The following is an 18,629-nucleotide window of genomic DNA, read 5'->3' as shown; positions in this document are numbered from 1 at the left end:
CGCTTCATAACAAATTACTTCAAAACTTAGTGGCTTAAAACAACACACATTTGGTATCTCATCATTTCTGTGGGTCAGAAATACAATCATGTCTTAGCTGGGCCCTCTGCTTTAGAATCTGTCCTGAGACTCTAATCAATGTGTCAGCCAAGGGTCTCTCACAAGACTGCAATTACAGGGCATTGACTGGGGCTGCAGACATCTCAAGGTTCAAATGGGGCCCGATCCACTTCCACCATAATGCAGTGGTTGTTGGCAAGATTCAGTTCTTCACAGGCTGTAGGACTGAGGCCTTGATTACTTGCAGATTCTTGACCAGAGGCCACTCTCAATTCCTTTCCAGGTGGCCCTCTCCATTGGACCAAGCATAAAGAGAGATTGGGAGAATTTGCCAGCAAAACAGAAGTCACAATCTCTTCAACATAATCACAGAAGTGACATTTCTTCACTCTTGTCATGTTCTACGTACTGGGCCCATCCCACACTCAAGGTCAGAGATTACACAAGGGTGTGACTACCAGGACACAGAGATCTTTAGGAACAATGTTAGAAACTGCCTACCACAATGACTCAGTCAAAAAGATAAAATAAAAATTAACAAGAATGGTGTAAGAAACTAAGCTTGAGTGGTAAGGTAAGAAAGAGAATTGTGGAATTTATAACCAGGGCTCTGAGGCCCAGAAAGGTAAAGCACCTTGCCTAGGATACTCAGAAGTACAGCCAGAACTAAAACTTAGATCATTGCTATTGCCACTAGACCGAAATAAGTGAAAGATTAAATGGCAATATTAGACAAATTGCATTCAACTGAAACAAAAGCTAGGACATCAATTGCTAACTGAATTGTTAAATAAATCATCCAGACAATGAGTGAATTAAAAGTACACAGAAGGCAAAGTCTTCAGGCTGGGGCAATTGAAAAGTTAGGTCATAATGTTAGCTGGGCTTTGAAGGGTGGAATTGTTTGGTTGAGCCAAGAAGAGAAAGGAGTTCCTGGCAAGAGGCTGGCCAAGATAAGGCTCCTTCAGAGCTACCCCAGGCATCACACAGGAAAGCTGATGTCAGTACACTTCTCTTGTCAACCTAAATTTATCAAATGACATTCTCCAAGACCACAGATCTCTGGCATATTGTGCATCAAATGTGAAAACAGACTCTTAAATTTACCCTTAGGGATGTGGTTCCCACTGGAGTGGAAGCATCAGAATCAACTGGAAATTTTTCTGTATATATGCTTATACCCCACTCCCAAAATTTGGGGTACCAGGATCTCTGTGTAGGAGGGCAATTCAGCTCATGTAATTTGAAAAGTTGCCCCAAGTGTTTCTGATATAACCTGACTATCATAACCTCCTGTTTGAGGACCACTGTTGAGGGGATCTTTGCCTCATCTAGTGAGGTATCAGGAAGCACACTTTGCCCTATAAAGATCTCCAAGGCCAAGTTTTTTTTTTTTAACCTTTCCCTTGTAAAATACAAATAGCTTCACAGCTGAGCCAGTATAAATGGGTAAAGTCCAGTCACTCTCAGGTCAGCAGAGATTTCCATTGTCTCCTCATTTGAATACACCTCAAGGAGCTTTCCAAGAGCACCTGGCATGCAGAGATAGGCTCCCAAAATAGTAATAAGTCATTAAACCTTGATGAAAGACTTATTATACTCACTTTGAGCAGATCATTTTGTTCCCAGTTCTGCAGGTGACAAAACTGATCATTTAAATGGATGGATCTATGTCCCCAGGCAAATGGGAAGGAAGTTAGAAGGAGAGAAAAAGAGGGAGCAAAAGAGGAAGAGAAAATAAAACTTGAATTCTAAAAAAATGTTTAAACGTTATGAAAGATACTCCCTAATGGTCAAGATCCTCCTTGCTCTTTGAAAAACCAAGTTGTTTTTCACTGGAAGTTGGGAAAAAAATGTCAGGTTGAGCCTCTAAGTGCAAGCATTGACTTTCCAAATATGAAATGAGACTGGCCACGTTTTGATGAAGACTTTAAACTTTGGACTGAGATCCGCCTTGATGCCCCAGAGATCTTCTCCCTGGGTAAACAGGAAGGCCTTTTGGCTGATGGCAGAGCAAAGGTTTCACCCTGTGTGGACACAAAACCCACCACGCCTGACTGGCGAGGAGAGACCCTGAGGAGCCACAGCTGCGAACATTTATGATGCTTTTTGCCCAGATGCAAATGTCATTTTCTGCCATTTGTATTCTTGACCAGGGTAGCCCTGGATGATGCCATCGCCAATAGACATGGCCTTTGCCCAGCGCCCGGCAGCGGGGGCTGAAATGGACCGGAACTGTAGCTTTGCCCACAGCAGCCGTCAGATACCCACAGAGACCAACCTCTCCCAGTGCTTGCTAATGAAGTTTCTCCTCAGGGGATGAAAAAGACTTCAAAGAAAGCTGTCAGGTTTGTTTTATTTTTCATTATCATGTGTTTTATTTCTGAAGCAAGGATGCACATTAAAGAGCAAGTAGCTTCTGAATGTCATTACCTGTTTCCTAGGAATCTTAAGATCTGCCATAAGATAGTCTCAATGTTTAAAGCATTTCAAAGGGAAAATTTTAACTAATTCTCTCTTCTTTCCTCATCTACTCTCTTTCCTCATCCACAATGCTGCAAAAACTTACCTTAGCTCTGGAGACAAGGACATAAAAGTCATAAAGGCCCAGTACACATGAGCAAGTCAGGACAAGGTGAATGGGGCTGCCCAAGAGGTGCTGGGAGATGAGTAAAAACTTCAGGAGCCCATTTCTCTGACAAGGATGGCCAAGACTGAAGTGCTATTTATGGGGAAACCCTAAAGCAGAGGTTCCTAATTTGGCTGCAGATTAGAACCACCTGGGGAGCATTTTAAATAACAGTGGTACAGGCCTCACCACCAGATACTGATTCATTTGGCTCAGGGTGGTGCCCAGGTAAGAGTAGTTTAAAAGCTCCCCAGATGGAAGGTAGAAGTATCTCTTGCTTTCAGTGATCTGTGCAGCCCTCCCAGTGCCTATGCACAGAACATCAGCTGGGCATTTGGGTCAATTAGCTTTGTTCTAGCCTAGGGGTTACAAACTCAGGTATCTATGAGGGCCAGCAAGTAAGGCAAGGGGTGAAGAGGGCCAGATACAAGACAACAGAGAGTGGTAGAACTTCTGGTTTTTCAAAAGAAGATGGAAATTTGGATTTTTACGTGAAACTTCCCAATTTTAAGATATTGACAACTAATGTAAAATAAAACTCTTTGAAAACGCACAAGTAAGTCAGCAACCTTGGTTCCCACTCACAGCATTTCCTATGCTAGGTCTTCAGATGACCCAGATATCTCTTGCTCTCCAGGATAAACTAGCAAGATGGAAGAGAGAAAAGCACATCTGCAGAGCCCAGGTACGTGACTTGGTAAGACCTGGCTCCCATCAGTCTGAGGGGAAAAAGGGGCAGGGGCATGTTCTCATTTACACACATCTTCAATTGACATTCAACAAGACATCGATTGTTGGGAGGGCACAGGAATAGCCCCATGCCCAAGATGGGGGACCCTGACCCTAAGAGGCTTCACCAGGCACTTTACCAGTGTCATTGGGTCCAGGATTTTACAGGAAAACCAACAAATATAAGAAGGGAAATAACTAACCCCCCAAAAGATCATTGTTGAGCGTTTGTGTTAAAGTCACCTATTAGCAAGTGAGGTGTACAGGAAAGAGCACAGGTTTTGAAGCCAAACATTCACCCACTGTATGGCACTGGGCAAACCAAGTCATTTTGAGCCTCAGACTCCATAAAATGGTCATAAAAACACCTGCCCCATGGAGTTGCAATGAGAGATGAAATGAATACAGTCCCTGGCACATAGGATGCACTTTCTAAATTCCAGGTCAGAAAAGACAACTATTTTCTTTCCTTGGTAACCTAATTAAAGCCTCTCAGAACCCTCACAGTTGGAGAGTTCTTCCAAATATCTATGTAATTCTAAATTCCTTTAGTTTACCTGCAACAGCTGACAACTACATATTTCTTCCACATATTTGTGGAACAAAGGTCACAAGAGCCTCCATCAATCACAGCTCTTTCTTCCTTCCAGCGCTTACCAAGACTCTCACGATTCCTGTCACCCTCTGAATTCTGTCCTCCTTTTCACACACCTCAAGTATATCACAGTATCACTGTGTCACCTGCCACTCAGCACACCAGAATGTTGAAACACCACAACTTAGCAGTCTGCATATGGGTGCCTGAGGAAAGAGACTGTGTGTAATTCTTTTTAACCTCTTCAGATACAGAAATGTCACCCAGGAAACAAAATGTCATCGGGCAGCAGTTCCAGGTTCTTGGTCTGTCCATGAGAGAAAAATCTTTCACAGGACTGGCGAAAGGAAAGGAAGAGAGGGACAGAGAAACGGAACCTAATAGAGCTTTATTATAAAGCGAAGGTACACCCATGGAAGTGTGCGAGCTTCTCCGAGAAGGAGAAACACACATGCCCCGGATTCTTAGGGGGAGGGTTTATATGCTGTTCTGGGATGTGGGTGTTTCTCTATCCTAAGGGGAGGAATATTCAGCTGTGGGGGAGGGTCTAAGGTAAGTAAGGCCAAATGGGGTAGTATCAGCTTCCTGTCATGTGACCCTGAGTTTCTAAAGTTCACGATCACTCTCTTAACTTTGGCTGATCCACTCTGAATGTTTATGAGCAGCCGTCCTGGGGCGTGTCTCTATTCTGCCTGCCTCAGAAGAGGCCTTCTCCAGCCACTCAGAATAGTTGCCCTTTGCTCTTCTTTATCACAGAACTCCATTTCCTTGAGAGCACTTATCACGCTCTGTAATTGATTTATTTGTTAAATGTTGTCTTCCTCCTTAGACTGTAGACTCAATGAGGGCAAGAATCTGCTCTGACTAGACCAGCACTGGGCACAGGCACAGAGTGTCCATGGAATGACCGGTTGTGAAGGAGGAAATGAGCGAGAGGTCAGCCTTCAGGGCAGGTGTGCCCCCCTCCACCTCTTCCCCTGATATGCCAAGGCTCTGCTCTCTGTAACCAACCTCTCCTCGACTGGTCACAGCACAGCAGGTGGCAGATGCCTCATAGAAGCCTAGCACATCCAGAAATGTTTCTGGGTTCCTTTGCTGCTGCATTGCTGGTTTTCCTCCCCTCCCCAGGAAAGCCTTTGGAAAGCTGGTTGGATGGAAATATCAGCCCCTTCCTCCTTCTCCCTCCTCGTCCCACCTCCCATGGGGCAGTCTCGTGCTCATGCACGCACACGCTCAGTGGACGAGCTCACCCAGGGTTCCAAGAGAGACAAACAAACCTGCCCAAGAGCATGTTCTGCGAGGTACAATTTTGGATTTATTATAAGATCGTAAACTCTGGTACCTCACTCCCAAGTTGTTTCCCAAGAGAGTCTATGTCGGGCCTTTGCCCTGAGGCTCCTACCTAAGCCGAAAGCAAATCAGCCTCAGGGACAGTCTTGCAGCTGCCACCCAGGACATCAAGTGTGACCAGCACTACTGATGTTGCCAGTGAATAACTACGGGCCACTGGATGACATCATACATGACCTAAGCTGCACTTTCAGTGCTGTACAGCACAGGCTTCATCAGAAAGATCCAGGAAATAACAATTTAATGCCTCCAAAACGAAATGGCTGAGAGCTTTTTGGTCAGGGATCAGACACATTGAGGTGAAATGGGTGCTGATAATACCCACTGATTGCTTCTCAAGAACCATTTCCCTGAACTAAGCCTGGGTTGTGCTGTCAGAGAGCTTACTCTTTTACAGCTGCACCCACTGGGGAAATTTTAGCTGTAAAATATATAGCATTAGAGAAATGAAAGAAAAACCTTTTACAATTGTATGGTGAGGAGGTAGAGGGGATAATAACTTAATTAATTTTTAGGACAACATTCTAGCTACTTTCTGAACAGGAGTTCTGAAGGAAAGATGCATTAGTGCTGTTAGGAGATGCACTCAATAGATTTTTTTATTTTTAATTGACACATAATAGTAGTACATATATATGGGATACAATGTGGTATGTGGATACATGTACACAATGTGCGATGATCAAATCAAAGTAATTAGCATATCCATCACCTTAAACGTTTGTCATTTCTTTGTGTCAGGAACATTCAACATCCTCTCTTCTGGCTATTTGAAATTATACAATAAATTGTTGTTAACTATTGTCACCCTACAGTGCTATAGAACACTCAAACTTATTCCTCCTCTATAGCTATACACATATTTTTGTACTGATTTTTATGGTCTTGTTAGGCTAGGAGTTAGGGCCCACAGATCCTTCAAGCCCATTGTACAGACTGGGTCACTAGACCCCTCACATGCCAGGCTGGGTAACCAGGACCTTCAGATGCCAGGCTGGGTCACCAGACTCCTCCCACACAGGTCCACTAACTAAGTAATTGGGAAAGATCCTGGGAGCCATTGGCAGATGACACAAGCTCAGTCCTCAGCTTCCTCAGCAGCAGCAGCAGCTTACAGCAGCCTCCAGCAGCAGCTACAGTGGCCTTTCAGGGCATCCTGTGGGCACTGTCAGCAACAGCCTCCAGCAGCAGTAGCAGCCTCCTTGTGCCCCCCCACCAAGTGTCCCAGAGGCAGGGGGCCCTGTGGATCAGAGCCGCTCATCCTTTATACTTAAGTCCAATAACGCAGGACACGTGGGTGCAAGTCAGACAACCCAGGAACAGCTGGGTGTACATGTGCAATTATATTGGACAATAACCAAGGAACACCTGGGTGCACATGCATATTTACATCAAATGCTCAGCAAGATTCTGAACATCCGAGGGAGCCCGACCATTTTCCTATATTTTCCCTACACCATTGACTAAACTCTCCCTACCTTCCCCTCTCCCCTAACCTTCCCAGCCTCTAGTAACTACTAGTCTACTCTTCTATGAGATCAACTTTTTTTTAGCTTCTACATATGAGCTTTATATCAGAACCCCACCATGTATGCTGATAACAGGAAATTACCACTAACAAATACTCAGGGCCAGGCACTGAGCAATGCACTTTACGAGCATTTCGCATTTAAACCAAGGAATAGGAATTATTCCCCCATTTTCATATGAGGAAACTAAGGCTCAGAGAGAGAGTTTAAATAACCATACAGTTTATGAGTGGTCTAGAGCCTGAACCCTTTGCCACATGGCTCCGTCAGTTCTTCCTGCGACCACCTCTGTGCTTTTGAAATGGGGTCAACAAGGAGGTACCAGCTTGAAATCCACCATCCACCATCAGGCTGCCCTCCCCTGCCCCTATCCAGGTTGCCTTTTCAGTAGCTGTCTTGGGAAGATGGTTCTCAGGGCTGCCACTCCACTCTGAAATATACCTGCAGGAGCGGCAAGGAGACCAAAGCCTCGAGACCTGCCACCTGCTCACACTACTCCAGTCACCCACATGCAATGCCTTCTACCACACAGGACACCTGATGACTTGGCTTTGAAACACTACTTTTAAAAAATGCTCTTTCATTTGGTGATGGGGAGCAATAATCAGCCACAATGTATATCGACAAAATAAAATTTAAAAAATAAAATAAAATAAACAGGCTGTGGTTCAGAAAAAAAATAAAATAAAATAAAATAATTTTTTTAAAAAATTAAAAAAAAAAAAAGAAAGTACCAGAGTAGCTCAAAAAGTTCATGGAAATATTCATATATCCTTTTAAATATATTTTTCCAAGAACTTCTTGAAATAACTTTATACTTAATGGATATTTTGCAGCGATGACAAATTTTTGGAACTACATATAAGTGTAAATGTAAGAATTGCAACTGAATCATTCCATTCAAAATTGTTATTTTTATAACTTGTGAATTTTACATCAATAAATTATTTTTAAATGAGAAAAATAAATAAATAAAAATTAAAAATGCTCTTTCAAAGCTCCATAGACAGAGCTGAAACTAATGGTGCCTTTTAAATATAATGTAGCATAGGTTTCTTTCCTGATAGAATAATAATAATAAATGTCTACTAGATATTGAATATCTGCAATGTGTCAAATACTTTACATAGATATTTCTCTTAAATAGCTGTATCAGGAATAATGTATACTAAGCTAATATTTTAATAGCTACTAACTTAATAGTTATCACTAGTGTCTTAATAGTTATGAATACAATTATAAAGTATTTTACTTATCCACTTTAAATCATTAGCAAAATTAACAATTTTATTTTTTCAGAATTTTATGGCAATTACTGTTTAGAACGGGTCCAGGCCATATATAGACTCATTCATTTAGTCCTCCTAACAATTCTGTTATTATGCCATTTTTGCAGATGAAGAAACTGAGGCCCAGAGAGGATAAGTAACTTGCCCAGGGTCACACAGCTTGCAGGTAGAAGAGCTGAGGGTCAAACCCCAGCAGTCTGATTTCAGAGTCCAAACTTGTGACCTCTATATTCTGCTGCTTCAAATGCTTAATGATCCCTTTGGCTGAACTCTTGAGAAAGCAAATGATAAGAACATAAAATTACAACTGTAAACAAATAAAAGAAGGATTAGCAGTTTTAGGCAAGAGTCAATCCTGTGACAGTCAGAATCATATACAATTTGTACAAACAACACTTTTATACACTGAGCTCAGATCAAAATAAATGGTGTTTAATGTCACACAACAGAGATTTGAATAAGATTAAGACTTAGAAATGCTTACAGCACATAAGCATTCCTAACTGTAATTTGTCATGTCACCATTTATAAATCACTAGGAACGGATGTTTGTGCAGTCAGCAGGTGATCAGCTAAAACCCACATGCAGATGAATCTTGGAAAACTTACCTAAATAGTTTATTATATGTGTGTGTATGGATATGACTGTGTGTACAGGGATGTGTGTGTGTGTGTGTGTGTGTGTGTGTGTCATACAGCAGCCTGAAAGGTTTACTGATGGGAAACAGGATGCCCAGGTAGAATACATAAAATGTGTCCACTGTCACACCATTACATGAGTGGTAGAGCCAGGATTTGAAGCAGATCTGATTCAAAGCCCACATGCTTTCTACTCGCTACACTGCCTTTCTGAAAGAACAGGATGAGAAGGGAGGGATTTCAATTGTGTTTTCATAGAAAATCTTGAATTTATGTTAAAAGGTAATTATCAAGAGGGGATAAACAGACCTAACTCTCACAAAGTATAATTTATCTGCTATTCTTTGACCTATTAATTTTCTATTCTCCATGAATTTTGTATCCCCAGGGTCTTTCATAAATCATATTGGTTATTATCAAAAGGATTAGCTATTTCATTGATTGCTTCTAGTTTGAAATTCTGTGAAGTTTGCTATAAACTTGGAATTCTTATTTTGCAGTATTTCTTTTTAGTTTATTATAGACTAATTCTTCCTGTCTTCCTTTTTTCTAAGTGGGTTATTTTAAACTGAAATATGTAGCAACAGAAACCAAGGAGTTTACAGGAAACATATTTTATTATTTTTTTGTCTAATGTTAGTCATAGGAGTCATGATCCCTATCGCATTGGTGACCGACAGGATAATTCTGGATAAGACATCATCTACAGAACAAGCAAGAGAGAAAGGGGAAGGAGGAAGGAAATAGTTAGACCTCTTTGTAACTGGGTCACACAGACAGAACACAATGCCTACATGCTGTGTTCCTTCCTTTAGATGCTTTATTAAAAAGCACAGTTTGCTTCTCCTTGCCTTTAACCACACCTTTGAGGCAAGTTTCTATACCCTCCCCTTTGCTTCAACTGGCTGGCTAATCCTGAGGTCATTCAAGATAACTTCCCAAATGTCATGGCACACACAGAAAAGAATAATGGCTGTAAGGTTAAAGACTTAGGCTGCTCCTAACCAGAAGTGATGTGCCTGGAGTGGGGGATCTGGCTGCCCAGCCCCCAACCAATTGATGGAACTAAGGGACCCACTTGTAGAGAAGGCCTGTGTCTCTCTCTCAAACTACTTCAGAGATTAGGGTTAAGGATAGGGTTAGGGATAGGGACAAGTCAAAGCAATGCCCCAAATCTTCATAGGCTGAAGCTACCTCCCCTCTCCCCCCGCAATCATATTAAACTGTTCTTCCTGCTTCCCAGGGAACCATAACAACATCGCATTTGCCAGACACTGCTGAGCCTTTACTGGCATTACACACAACCAAGTGGAATGAGTGCTAGTATTTGCACCCTTTCCCAGATGAGGAAAAGGTAGCTCAGGCTGGGACTACAAAACCAGGCAAGCTGGCTCCAGTCCCCACTACCAAGGGCACCCCAGCACCACTACAGGTGTCTTGGGGTGGGTATAATAATGGAGAGTAGGAAGACCAGGGACTTGGGAAGAAAAACAAAGCCTAGAGCAGGGGATGAGGGCCCAAGGAATAGGCTCACAGTCTGTACCTGCACCCTCTGGGCCTCAGGAAATGAAATATAAGCTTCGGACCTGCCTTCAGGGCTGCCATCTGGGTCCTCAGAGACTTGAAGAAGAAAGGGGACCAAACTTGAATTTCCAAATTTCTTTTTTTAGGCTGCTGAGAGCTGAGAAAAGTCAGCTTGCAGGAGATGGTAGAGTCCATCCCTGGAGATGGACTTTCTAAGAAAGAACAGATGGTCCTCCCTCCTGGTGTTGAACTTGCTTCCATCAAGCCAGGACCTTCTACTAGTGTCCCACCCCTAACCCCAGTGAAGTCCTCTTCTCTTTTCTCCTGTCTGTCTGTCATCTTTCTTTCTCCTTCTCTACAATTCTTCACTTGGCATTTTTAAATACTCTACCACTTGTCTAAAACCTAGTCACACCATCCAATAATTCCTTGAGCTCTTTGATATAAATTAAATAGTTCTTGGCTCAATGTTAAGACTGAAAAAGAAATACTGTTTCAACACTTCCTGCCCCTACAAATCACCACTCTTTCAAGTCTGCAACAAATGTCTATGATTAAATGTCCATTGAATAAATAAAATTTTTAAAAAATTTTTTTAATAATCCCTAATTCTTGGAGCAATAAAAACTGTTTATGTTGATGACATCCTTGTATATCTATTTTTCGTCTTCCCATGTAACACGTTCAGCCAAATGCTCGATATGAATTCATTTATGGGGTGGGGAGACTGTTAATGTCTCTCCTGTCAAAGGCCCCTCTGAATGACTGTTATCTCTCAGGGACAATATGCATCTCCGAGGAATCTGGATCATCACCACCTCAAAATTTGTTAAGTTTGTCTCTACATAAGACCTGTAAGAGGGAGAAGCATAACATAGTGCTTTAGCATTAAACAGGCTTGCGTTCAATCTAACCCAGCAATTCTACATTCCCACATGTATGTAAAGAGGCACGTACATGAATGAAAACTGCAGCATTGCTTTTAATAGAGAAACACAGGAAGCAAACCTAAATGTTCGTCCCTAAGGAAATGTATTGATACAATGGAATATTATACAAAAGTTAAAAGAAGTGACCTAGGTAATGACAATAGCTCACATTTATCAAGTGCTTACAATGGAATAACTGACAAATTTCTGTTCTATAGGTGATGATTTCAAGTCCACCCCCATACAGCAATGTTGTTCATGCTTGCTTAAGAACACAAGAGGGATTCAGTGGAAATCTACGTTACCAATAGATAGATATAAATAATTCAACATCTGTCCTAGAGTTGGACAGCCAGGGGCATCTTTAATAACAACAATGACAAATACCAGTTATTGAGTATTTCCTGTGCCAGGCACTGTTCTAAATGCGTTACATTTTAACTTAATTAATCCTCCCAACAACCCAATAAAATAGACACTATTAGAATCTACATCTCATAGATAAAGAAATTAAGGCTCAGAGAAGACAGGAAATTTGCCGAAGATCACACAACTAGTAATGGTAGGGCTGGAATTCAACCCGGGCAATCTGGCTTCAGATCCTGTAATCGTAACCACCTTGCTGTCTGTTTCTCTATATGAATCAACATGGATAAATGTCAAAATAAAATGTGAGTGGAAAAAAAGCAGGATGCAGAATTTTATGTAAGACATCATTTATAGAAACTTTAAAAGTGCATGTATATTATAATAATACCATGTATTGACTACTAATACATAAGTATATTATGTAAATGTATTTTTAAGTGGACTGGAAGAAACTATATCTAATTCCTGAGAGTGATTATTGGGGAAAAGGGGGAAGGAAGAAGGTTAAAGGAATTTACTGTCTCTCCAGTGTTTTATCTCTTTGAAAAGAAAAGCTAGAAAACAAATATAAATTTCCAAAATAGTTCATTATTGTTGATAGAAATATAATTGCTTGAGAAGCTGCAGCTGTGCGCTTTGGATGGCGTTTCTTGGAGGGGGCAGGGGAGAAGAGGGTCTTGGTGGCCCCCAGGACAGCAAGACCACTAATAGGGTTCCCATGGACCCAAGCAGGAGTGAGGCGCCAGAACGGCTGAAAAAAAGGAGCCATTCAGAGGCCAGTGAGTCATCACAAGGGACGGCGCAGGGCCCATCCCATGGGAAGTGTTCGGAGACAGGCCCACTGGGAGAACACTGGGGCACAGCAAGGACAGCCCATCCAACCCCAGTCAGCACAGGACCACTCAGGAGACTTGTCAGAAATGCAGAATTGCAGGGGGTGCAGTTTGATGAAAAAACTCAGGCCCAGATCAGAGTTTCTACACAACCCAGGTGCACCAGATATCTGGAGAGCCAGAAGTACCTATAAGGTCAACCATTAAACCCTGAGCTGCCCAAAAAGCCTTCCCTAGGGTAACAGCAACAAAGCAGCAATTTAGCTCAACCACAGAGCTCAAGTACTGGTTCCCACAGGAAGTTCCCCTGTTTTAGAAGTAAGCAAAGGACAAAAAATTAGTTCCAGCCCAGGCACACCACCAGTGCCTCAGGGCCTGCCTGGGAACCGGAGGCTTAGAGCCAGACACCAGACCCAACTCCCACATCCAGGCACACTGCACCAGTGCCTCGGGCCTGCCCAGGGACCCGAGGCATGGAGAAAGGGACCGGATCCCCCTCTCACAACCAGGCACACCATGCCAGCACCTCAGGGCCCACCTAGGGACTCAAATCACAGAGCCGGGGACTGGACCCCCTGCCCACAACCAGACACACCATGCCAGCACCTTGGGGCCTGCCCACAGACCAAAGGCATGGAAAAGGAGACTGAATCCCCCCTCCCACAACCAGACACACTGTGCCAGTGCCTCAGGGCCCACCTGGGGACCCGAGGCATGGAGCCAGGGACCAGACACACCACACAACCAGGCACACTGCCAGTGCCAAGGAGCATACCAAAACATCACCTCCATGTGGATGGCCCACTACAGCCACCACAATAACCATGGCAGCTGTGAAAGCAGCTAGATGCCACAACCACCACACAGATGGTCCACCAACCACTGGAGTGCATTGACACAAGGAGAGTCACCAGCAGAGATAAAGAAAAGAAGAGGATATCTTTCTCCACAAAGCCCATTTCAGAGTGACAGAAGCAGCAGCTGCTCTATGATAATATTGGGGGACCTGACCATGCCTCTCAGCATTGGACAGATCACCTAGGCAACAAATCAACAGAGTAACCATTATTCTTTCAGAAGGAGAGACTACAGGCCGATATCCTTGATGAATATAGATGCAAAAATCCTCACTAAAATACTAGCAAACAGAATACAGCAACACATACGTAAAATTATTCACCACGATCAAGTGGGATTCATCCCAGAGATGCAAGGTTGGTTCAACATACGCAAATCAATAAATGTGATACACCATATCAATAAACTCAAACACAAGGACCATATGATCATCTCTATAGATGCTGAAAAAGCATTTGATAAAGTTCAGCACTCATTCATGACAAAAACCCTCTATAAGTTAGGTATAGAGGGAAAGTATCTCAACATAATTAAAGCCATATATGACAAACCCACTGCCAATATCATCCTGAATGGGCAAAAGCTGAAAGCTTTTCCTTTAAGAACAGGCACTAGACAAGGATGCCCACTCTCACCACTCCTATTCAACATAGTGTTGGAAGTACTAGCCAGAGCAATCAGAGAAGAGAAGGAAATAAAGGGCATCCAGATTGGAAAAGAAGAAGTCAAACTGTCCCTGTTTGCAGATGACAAGATCCTATATATCGAACAGCCTAAAACCTCTACAAAAAAACTCTTGGAATTAATTGATAAATGACTTCAGCACAGTAGCAGGATACAAAATCAACACGCAAAAATCAGTAGCATTTCTTTTCTCCAATAGTGAACATGCAGAACGAGAAATCAAGAAAGCCTGCCCATTTACAATAGCCACCAAAAAAATAAAATACTTAGGAATTGAGTTAACCAAGGAGGTGAAAAATCTCTATAATGAGAACTACAAACCACTGCTGAGAGAAATTAGAGAGATACAAGAAGATGGAAAGATATCCCATGCTCTTGGATTGGAAGAATCAACATAGTGAAAATGTCCATACTACCCAAAGTGATATACAAATTCAATGCAATCCCCATCAAAATTCCAAAGACATTTTTCTCAGAAATGGAAAAAACTATCCAGTCATTTATAAGGAACAATAAAAGACCACGCATAGCCAAAGCAATGCTGAGCAAAAAAAATAAAGCTGGAGGCATAACACTACCTGACTTTAAGCTATACTACAAAGCGATAATAACCAAAACAATATGGTACTGGCATAAAAACAGACACACTGACCAATGGAATAGAATAGAGAATCCAGAAATCAACCCACACACTTACTGCCATCTGATCTTTGACAAAGGCACCAAGCCTATTCACTGGGGAAGGGACTGCCTCTTCAGCAAATGGTGCTGGGATAACTGGATATCCACATGCAGGAGAATGAAACTAGATCCATACCTCTCACCATATACTAAAATCAACGCAAAATGGATTAAGGATTTAAATATACACCCTGAAACAATAAAACTTCTTAAAGAAAACATAGGAGAAACACTTCAGGAAATAGGACTGGACACAGACTTCATGAATACGACCCCAAAAGCACGGGCAACCAAAGGAAAAATAAACAAATGGGATTCTATCAAACTAAAAAGCTTCTGCACAGCAAAAGAAATGATTAACAGAGCAAAAGAAACAATTAACAGAGTTAAAAGACAACCAACAGAGTGGGAGAAAATATTTGCAAAATATACATCTGACAAAGGATTAATATCCAGAATATATAAGGAACTCAAACAACTTTACAAGAAAAAAACAAGCAACCCAATTAAAAAATGGGCAAAAGAGCTAAGTAGGCATTTCTCTAAGGAAGATATACAAATGGCCAACAGACATATGAAAAAATGCTCAACATCACTCAGCATCCGGGAAATGCAAATCAAAACCACACTGAGATACCATCTAACCCCAGTTAGGATGGCTAAAATCCAAAAGACCCTGAACGATAAATGCTGGCGAGGTTGCAGAGAAAAAGGAACTCTCATACATTGTTGGTGGGACTGCAGAATGGTGCAGCCTCTATGGAAAATGGTATGGAGGTTCCTCAAACAATTGCTGATAGATCTACCATATGACCCAGCTATCCCACTGTTGGGAATATACCCAGAGGAATGGAAATCATCAAGTCGAAGGTATACCTGTTCCCCAATGTTCATCGCAGCACTCTTTACAATAGCCAAGAGTTGGAACCAGCCCAAATGTCCATCATCAGATGAGTGGATACGGAAAATGTGGTACATCTACACAATGGAATACTACTCAGCTATAAAAACGAATGAAATACTGCCATTTGCAACAACATGGATGGACCTTGAGAGAATTGTATTAAGTGAAACAAGTCAGGCACAGAAAGAGAAATACCACATGTTCTCACTTATTGGTGGGAGCTAAAAATTAATATAGAAATTCACACACACACACGCACACAAAAGAAAAACCTGGGGGGGGGAAGAAGATATAACAACCACAATTACTTGAAGCTGATACAACAAGCAAACAGAAAAGACGTTGGGGGGGAGAGGGGGTGGGAGGAGGGAGGGAGGTTTTGGTGATGGGGAGCAATAATCAGCCACAATGTATATCGACAAAATAAAAATTTAAAAAAAAAAAATACCAAAAGAAATTCAGCATTAAAATAAATAAATAAATAAATAAATAAATAAATAAATCGTACTTATTTCATTGAAAAAAAAAAGAAAAAGGAGAGAAGAAATCTAGGGTAATTGGGGGGAGGGGGAGGGGGGGAGAGGGGGAGATTGGACAAGGGGCATAAAGAATAATTATGATTTGTAACAATATATATGCTTATAATATTGATTTGATCAACATATCTCAATGTTGAACCCCAAAAATATGCATAATAATTTTGATTCAATAAAAATAAATAATTTTTTTAAAAGAATATAATTGCTCAGTCTATTATACTTTGATTTTTCTGAATTTTTAGGATTTCTCAAAATTTAAAAAAGAAGCAAAAAAACAAAAGGAAAAAAATGCCACAAATTCCAACTGCACTGTTTACTAGCTACGATCCCGTGTAAGCTGCTGGTCCTCTCTGAGTCTCAGGGTCCCAATCTATAAAAAGAGAGATACTGAGAATATTAATAGCTGCACCTCCTAGGGCTATTGCAAATACTAAATGAGGTCATGTGTGTAAAGTGTCTAACTTGTGCCATGAAAACGGCAGCTACTATTTCTGAGATTAAGGCAGCCCAGACCTACCTGTTGTAGCATGAGGGACAGAGTGTCTAAAAGAATGAGGACTTTGGGCTTATGGGAGTGCTTTCTTACAATTTTGCAACATGAGAGGCACTTTTTTTAAAAAAACAGCCTTTCTGGTAGTGAAGACCTCCCCGTGAGGACATGCTCCCGTTAAGGATCTCCTCCAGCCCTGTCCAGAAGAGAAAAGGAAACACAGGAAGACGTGCCTGGTGCTGAGCCCCAGTTCTTACTTCATGGATGTGAAATGCCAGGAAAGCTATAAAATCACCACGGTCCTTAGCCACGCACACACGGTAGTTCTGTGTGTTAGCTGCTCCACTGTCCCCTGCCAGCCTACAGCAGGAAAAGCAAGGCCTGTAGAAGAGTGTTCCTTCAGGAGGAAGCAGCACGAAAACACCCTGAATCAAGATGAGTGGAAATCATCCCAATAAACACATTTTGAATAAAAAATAAATTAATTAATTTTAAAAGATTTTTTAAATGTAAAAGGGGAAAGGTGATGTAAGTGCTGGGCTGGCTCTATCAGAAAAAAAGAAAGTCGACCTAGAAAAAAAAATATTTCTTTTCACTGTGAGTGTAGAAGACAATCTAGCCTCAAACTGACCAGTCATTCTACAAATATTTATGTGGTCCTCGGAGTGACCCTTTATTGTCTTTTTGGCTATCCAGCATTTAAGTCCCCTTCCTGTGCTTGGGAAACGTGCCATGGCAGAAGTCTTGGTGGAAGGCAGGGCCCCGCCTCCCTCCACAGAAGCCACAAAGGCCAGGTACTTGTTCCCTATGGTACCTGGCATCTGGGCCATAGCAGAAAACCCAAGTTGGGCCAACTGGGGTCTTCACTCTACACCAAGAATTGCAAAGAAGCAGGGCAGTTCAGAGTCTACTCTAGCAGTGACAGCTGTGGCATCCAGTGTGCAAAGGTCTGCGCCAACCATGCAATGGCAGCATCAACAGCACCCTGACCAAATGCTCCTGGAGAAGGGCCCTGGCTGTCATTCCTGTCACCCAGCTCCCCTGGGTTTCCCCCATCTTTCAAGCTTGGTTCTCCTGGCTCTTGTCAATTCTGGGAACAAGCCATACCCCCAATCTAGCTGGCTTTCATCGTCTGCAATCAAGAACCCTGATAGTGCATCATGGTGACTATAGTCAATAACAACATATTGTATACTTGAAAATCACTTACGTTTGGCTACTGGTTAAAAGAAAGCAGAAAAAATAAATTTGAAGAAAAGAAAGAAAAAAAAGAAAAGTGTTATGAGAGTAGTTTTTTTTTTTTTTTTTTTTCCCTGACCGGTAAGGGGATCGCAACTCTCCGCACGGTGTGGTCCGCACCACACTCAGCCAGTGAGCACACTGGCCATCCCTATATAGGATCTGAACCCGCGGCCTTGGCCTCGGCACTCCCAGTGCCGCATTCTCCTGAGTGAGCCACGGGGCCGGCCCGAGAGTAGATTTTAAGTGTTCTCACCACACAAAAAAAGTGTGTGAAGTAATACATATGTTGATTAGCTTGACTTAGTCATTCCACAGTGAATATATATTAAAACATCATGTTGTACACCATAAACGTATACAATTTTTATTTGTAAATTTGAAAAATTGATTAATTAATTACTTTTTAAAGAACGCTTATGAATATATCCTGCTATATGTAATATCCTGTGGTCACTGAATGAGAGCTACTAGTGTTAACTGTTAATGCTTTGGAATCAAAAAATCTTAAGTTTGCATTTCATCTCTGCTGCATATTGCAATGAGACCTGAGCAATCTATTTAACATATTTGAGCCCCGGGTCTCTTATCTGTAAAGTAGTACTCCTCTTGTAGAATTAAGAGAATTAAATGAAACAGTGCATAGAACACTAACCAGCTTGCAGAAAGAGCTCCATCAGTGGTAACTATAAAGATAATGATGAAGAAGATAGAGCTGGAGGAGAAGCAGACAAGGAGCAGAAGAGGAACATTTCTGTT

At 41.9% G+C, this 18,629-nt stretch overlaps 1 protein-coding gene across 1 annotated transcript; it reads left to right on the top strand.

Annotated features, from left to right (window-relative positions):
* Nucleotides 1-2,248: 2,248 nt before the first annotated feature.
* LOC134370509 (small ribosomal subunit protein eS27-like) lies at nucleotides 2,249-17,089 on the top strand. The gene is made up of 2 exons (XM_063087600.1): nucleotides 2,249-2,318; nucleotides 16,797-17,089. Exons 1-2 carry the CDS (start codon nucleotides 2,249-2,251, stop codon nucleotides 17,087-17,089), a joined length of 363 nt encoding a protein of 120 aa, XP_062943670.1.
* The last annotated feature ends 1,540 nt before the right edge of the window (nucleotides 17,090-18,629 follow it).

This window comes from Cynocephalus volans, chromosome 2 (genome assembly GCF_027409185.1).
Source record: "Cynocephalus volans isolate mCynVol1 chromosome 2, mCynVol1.pri, whole genome shotgun sequence".
Lineage (NCBI taxonomy): Eukaryota > Metazoa > Chordata > Mammalia > Dermoptera > Cynocephalidae > Cynocephalus > Cynocephalus volans.
This window is presented reverse-complemented; position numbering and strand designations above follow the sequence as displayed.

Coding starts and splice junctions, on each gene's coding strand:
- LOC134370509 (XM_063087600.1), top strand. CDS start 2,249: ATGGCCTTTGCCCAGCGCCCGGCAGCGGGGGCTGAAATGGACCGGAAC. Junction 2,319..16,796: donor TAGCTTTGCCCACAGCAGCC/GTCAGATACCCA, acceptor CCTCCCCGTGAG/GACATGCTCCCGTTAAGGAT.